At 46.1% G+C, this 4710-nt stretch overlaps 1 protein-coding gene across 1 annotated transcript in view; it reads left to right on the forward strand.

Annotated features, from left to right (window-relative positions):
- PLA2G1B (phospholipase A2 group IB) overlaps nucleotides 1-4710 on the forward strand; it is a 15482-nt gene continuing 10772 nt past the window's right edge. Inside the window, exon 1 of the mRNA XM_015429583.1 lies at nucleotides 1-20. Within this exon, the coding sequence (XP_015285069.1) occupies nucleotides 1-20 (20 nt within the window). The remainder of the gene's footprint in view (nucleotides 21-4710) is intronic.

Genomic DNA, 4710 nt, shown 5'->3' on the forward strand with positions numbered 1-4710 from the left:
ATGGGTCTTCACAACCCATGGTGAGTACCCCATTTCTTTTCTGGCCAAATATGTTTCCCTTTAGTTTTGGTGATAAGGGGTTTTGGGAGCATTACAAAAATTGGCAGCACTCATTTGACCAATGGCTGTATTGAGAGATGAAAAAATGAAGAAGTGATTCAAAAGCCGCATCAAAAAGTTGTGGACTGTACCATTTGGAGCTGCCAGAGTGGTGTGCATGTCTGAATGCACTGTCAGCTAAAATTCATATTCTGAAAACCAGCATTAAATATGCAGGCTAGTCTTCTCCCTGAAATACTAGCATTTGGTTTTCATATTGCAGTGCAAATATCATGGAGAGTGCCCCCCCCCCCCGCCGCCTTTACAGTCTGAAGTGGTACAATCCAGCTTTCCTGTTGGATTTGGATGGTATAAAAACTGGCACCTGAATTCCCATCCCATGAGTAAGGATGACTCCAGCAGAATGGTTTCAGCTCTCTTAAGAACCCCCCCCCCATCCTTTCCCTTTTTCTACTTCTCCCCTTAGAATTGCTCTCTTGTCCATGAATCTCAAGTATTACAGGCCCCCAACCCTAAGCAGCTTGAAAAATATTGGGAGAGTTCTCTTTTTGGGGTAGGGTGGGAAGAAAGGGGGGTACTTAGCTAAATAGTACTGGAAACACAAAGCAATAATTTTTGTTACTGAGACGAGTCTTGTGTGTCTGTTTTTTTAAAACAAATGAAATTAAAAGAGCAGCAGCAATCGATTGGGTTTTATTTTTATTCTCTCGTCTTCAACTTTGGAGGCTGCGGATGGCACTCTGCCTCCTCCTCGGTACTTATGCTGAGCTGCTTCTGTGCCCGTCTCCCAACCTGTATTGGCCGTACTGCTGAGGTCTGGAATTTGCATTCCAGCCCTCTTGGCTGCTGCCTAGAATTGGAGCTGTGGTTGGGGAGTGGCTGTGTGTGTGTGCGCGTGCGTGTTTTTAAGAAAATAAAGCTGTGGTTTTTATTAAGCCAGTTTTATTACACATCAATGTTTATTCTCTCCATACCTGTAACCCCCTTTTTCCAGATTTTCAGTTTAAAATTCCTAATAAATTATTTGAAAATGGCTTTTGTTTTTTGGTGGTCTGTAGTGGGTCAGTGTTTCAAAGATTCTTTTTCAGCTTGCATTTGAAAAACCTTCCAACATGACAGAGGTAGAGATAAAGGGGATTTAAAAAAAAAATCTTGGTGGATTTTGAATTCATTGTAGTAGCAACAACCATACAAATGACAAGGCAGTTTTGATGATGCAGCCAGCCCAAAAGGTATGCAGGAGATGGGTGATCTGGCTGAGGTATTTATATTTGTTTCTCCACTGAGGAAACATAGATCTGATAGATCACGATGTGGTTGAATTTAGAGCGTGTTGCATGGTGGCAGAGAGTGAAGTATGTCAGCCCATAGGAAATTTTCCTTCACTAGCACCACTAAAAATGACAGGGACGGTGAAAGAATTATGGTCGTAGTCCTCAGTATCTTCAGTTCTTCCTTTGAGGCGGAAGACATCTTGCTGGGTGATTCCCACTGTCCAATCAGGGAGGCAGGAACATTTTTTTTAAACTTCCTGTCTCTTGCCTGTGGGAGTCGCCCTCTTCAGTTCTTTTCCTGCCTCAACAGGGAGAGCAGCTTTGCGTTCATCTAATCTTTAAAACTCTAAATTCCTTATTCAACCTCCTAGTTTGTTGTTGTTGTTCAGTCGCACAGTCGAGTCCGACTCTTCGCGACCCCATGGACCAGCTCCCGCCAGGCCTTCCTGTCTTCCGCCGTCCTCTGAAGTTGGCTCAATTTCATGTTCGTTGCATCTTTGACACTGTCTAACCATCTCATCCTTTGCCGTCCCTGTCTTCTTTGACCTTCAATCTTTCCAAGCATCAGGGTCTTCTCCGGTGAGTGCTCCCTTCTCATTTGGTGGCCAAAGTATTTGAGCTTCAGTTTCATTATCTGGCCTTCCAGGGAACAGTCAGGGTTGATTTCTTTTAGGATTGACTGATTTGATCTTCTTGCAGTCCAAGGGACTCTCAAGAGTCTTCTCCAGCACCATAGTTCAAAAGAATCTACTCTTCGGCGCTCGGCCTTCCTTATAGTCCAACTCTCACAGCCATACATGACTACTGGGAATACCATTGCTTTGACCATGCGGACTTTTGTTGGCAGGGTGATGTCTCTACTTTTTATCATGCTGTTGAGGTTCGCCATCGCTTTCCTCCCAAGGAGCAGGCGTCTTTTAATTTCATGGCTGCAGTCACAGTCTGCGGTGATCTGGGATCCCAGGAACGTGAAGTCTGTCACTACTTCCACGACTTCCCCTTCTATTTGCCAAGGAGTGATGGGGCCGGATGCCATGATCTTAGTTTTTTTGATGTTGAGCTTCAAGCCCACTTTTGCGCTCTCCTCTTTTACCCTGAGCAAGAGGCTCTTTAGGTCCTCTTCACTTTCTGCCATTAGAGTGGTATCGTCTGCATATCTGAGGTTGTTGATCTTTTCCCCAGCAATCTTAATTCCCGCTTGTGATTCATCCAGGCCAGCATTTCGCATGATGTACTCTGCATATATATTAAATAAGCAAGGTGACAGTATACATCCTTGTCGTACTCCTTTTCCTATGCTGAACCAATCAGTTGTTCCATATCCGGTTCTAACTGTCGCTTCTTGGCCCTTATACAGGTTTCTCAAGAGACATGTGAGGTGGTCTGGTACTCCCATCTCTTTAAGGACCTGCCATAGTTTGTTGTGATCCACACAGTCAAAGGCTTTAGCATAGTCAATGAAGCAGAAGTAGATATTTTTCTGGTACTCTCTTGCTTTCTCCATAATCCAGCGAATGTTGGCAATTTGATCTCTAGTTCCTCTACCTCTTCGAAACCCAGCTTGTACTTCTGGTAGTTCTCTATCCACGTACTGTTGAAGCCTAGCTTGTAGGATCTTGAGCATGACCTTGCTAGCGTGTGATATGAGTGCAATTGTGCGATAGTTTGAACATTCCTTGGCATTGCCCTTCTTTGGGATTGGAATGTATACTGATCTTTTCCAATCCTGTGGCCACTGTTGCGTTTTCCAAATTTGCTGGCAAATGGAGTGCAGCACTTTAACAGCATCATCTTCTAAGACTTTGAATAGCTCAGCTGGAATACCATCACCTCCACTAGCTTTGTTGTTAGTAATGCTTTCTAAGGCCCATTTAACTTCACATTCCAGGATGTCTGGCTCGAGGTCAGTGATTATACCGTCGTGGTTGTCAAGGACATCGAGGTCTTTCTTGTATAGTTCTTCTGTGTATTCTTGCCATCTTTTCCTAATCTCTTCTGCTTCTGTTAGGTCCCTACCGTTTTTGTCCTTTATCATGGCCAGCTTTGCATGGAACGCTCCCTTGATTTCTCCAATTTTCTTGAAGAGATCTCTAGTCCTTCCCATTCTATTGTTTTCTTCTATTACTTTGCACTGTTCATTCAGGAAGGCCTCCTTATCTCTCCTTGCTGTTCTCTGGAAATCTGCGTTCAGTTGGGTAAATCTTTCCTTTTCGCCTTTGCCTTTCGCTTTCCTTCTTTCCTCTGCTATTTGTAAAGCCTCATCAGAAAGCCACTTTGCTTTCTTGCATTTCTTTTTCTTTGGGATGGTGGTGATTGCTGTCTCCTGTACAATGTCACGAACGTCTGTCCATAGTTCTTCAGGCACTCTATCTATCAACCTCCTATATTTTCTATTAACTACTTCTATATACTTTCTGTAATTCTTTCACTGTTCTTCCCTATATTCTAACACTTTTTGGAGAAGAACAGCAGTGTTATAGATAGAGGCTGTCTTCAACAGCAGTGGCCATTTTAGGAGACAACGAGGGCTTTCTTCTGCTGAGGAGCTGAACACCCTCCTTGTTGCTGGTGCCGGACAGGGGCAGAAGAGGAGCCAGCATGACCTAAAGCAAGCTTGCCTAGGCTACCCCAACGTGATTGCCTTAATCTGAGGGTGACAAAAAGAGCACCAAAAACTACACTTGTTACATGTGGCTGCTGGAGACCAGAGCAATCAATCTGCAAGGCTGCAGGGAGATTCCTGTTCCATCTGCAGGCCTTGGAAACTAGCAACAACTGGCTAATAGAGAAAGGAATCTCTGTTGGGACACAGACAAGATGCCAGAATTTCAGCGTTCGGGTAATGTATACCAGCCCGGGCTGTTCTTCCTACCTCCTGATTTCCTTCTCTAGAGTCCAGAAGGCTGCTGAGTGCCCCCCCACTCCATAAGCCATATAAGCAACATCTATATATCTAATAGTGAAAGGTGCCCCCTGCGTGCGGATACCTAAATCCGCGCATCTGGGGCACCTGGGGGGGAGGGAGATTTTCGTGCACACTTGGGGCAGTCCCCAGGTGTGCACAAAAATCTGAAAAGGGGGGGAAAATATCGGGGGGAATATTTAAATCCCCCCAAAAGTAACAGAGTGTCCCCTGTGCATGCGCAGGGAACGCTCTGTGAACTGCCTCGCCGCCACTGCCACAGGGGACAGGAGCGCAGCAGAAGGCTTGGCTGGCTGGCGGACAGGCGGGGACTGGCGAGGCCCGGCAGCTACAAGCTGCTGGAGCCTCGCTTCGGTGCGGCAGCGGCGGGGGGCAGGCAAGGCACGACGGCTGCAAGCCGCCAGGCCTCGCTTCGGATCCGGGGGGGGGACAGGGGGGGCACGGCCCCACCGG

The sequence above is a fragment of the Gekko japonicus genome, unplaced genomic scaffold (genome assembly GCF_001447785.1).
Source record: "Gekko japonicus isolate JY-2015 unplaced genomic scaffold, Gekko_japonicus_V1.1 scaffold409, whole genome shotgun sequence".
Classification (NCBI taxonomy): domain Eukaryota; kingdom Metazoa; phylum Chordata; class Lepidosauria; order Squamata; family Gekkonidae; genus Gekko; species Gekko japonicus.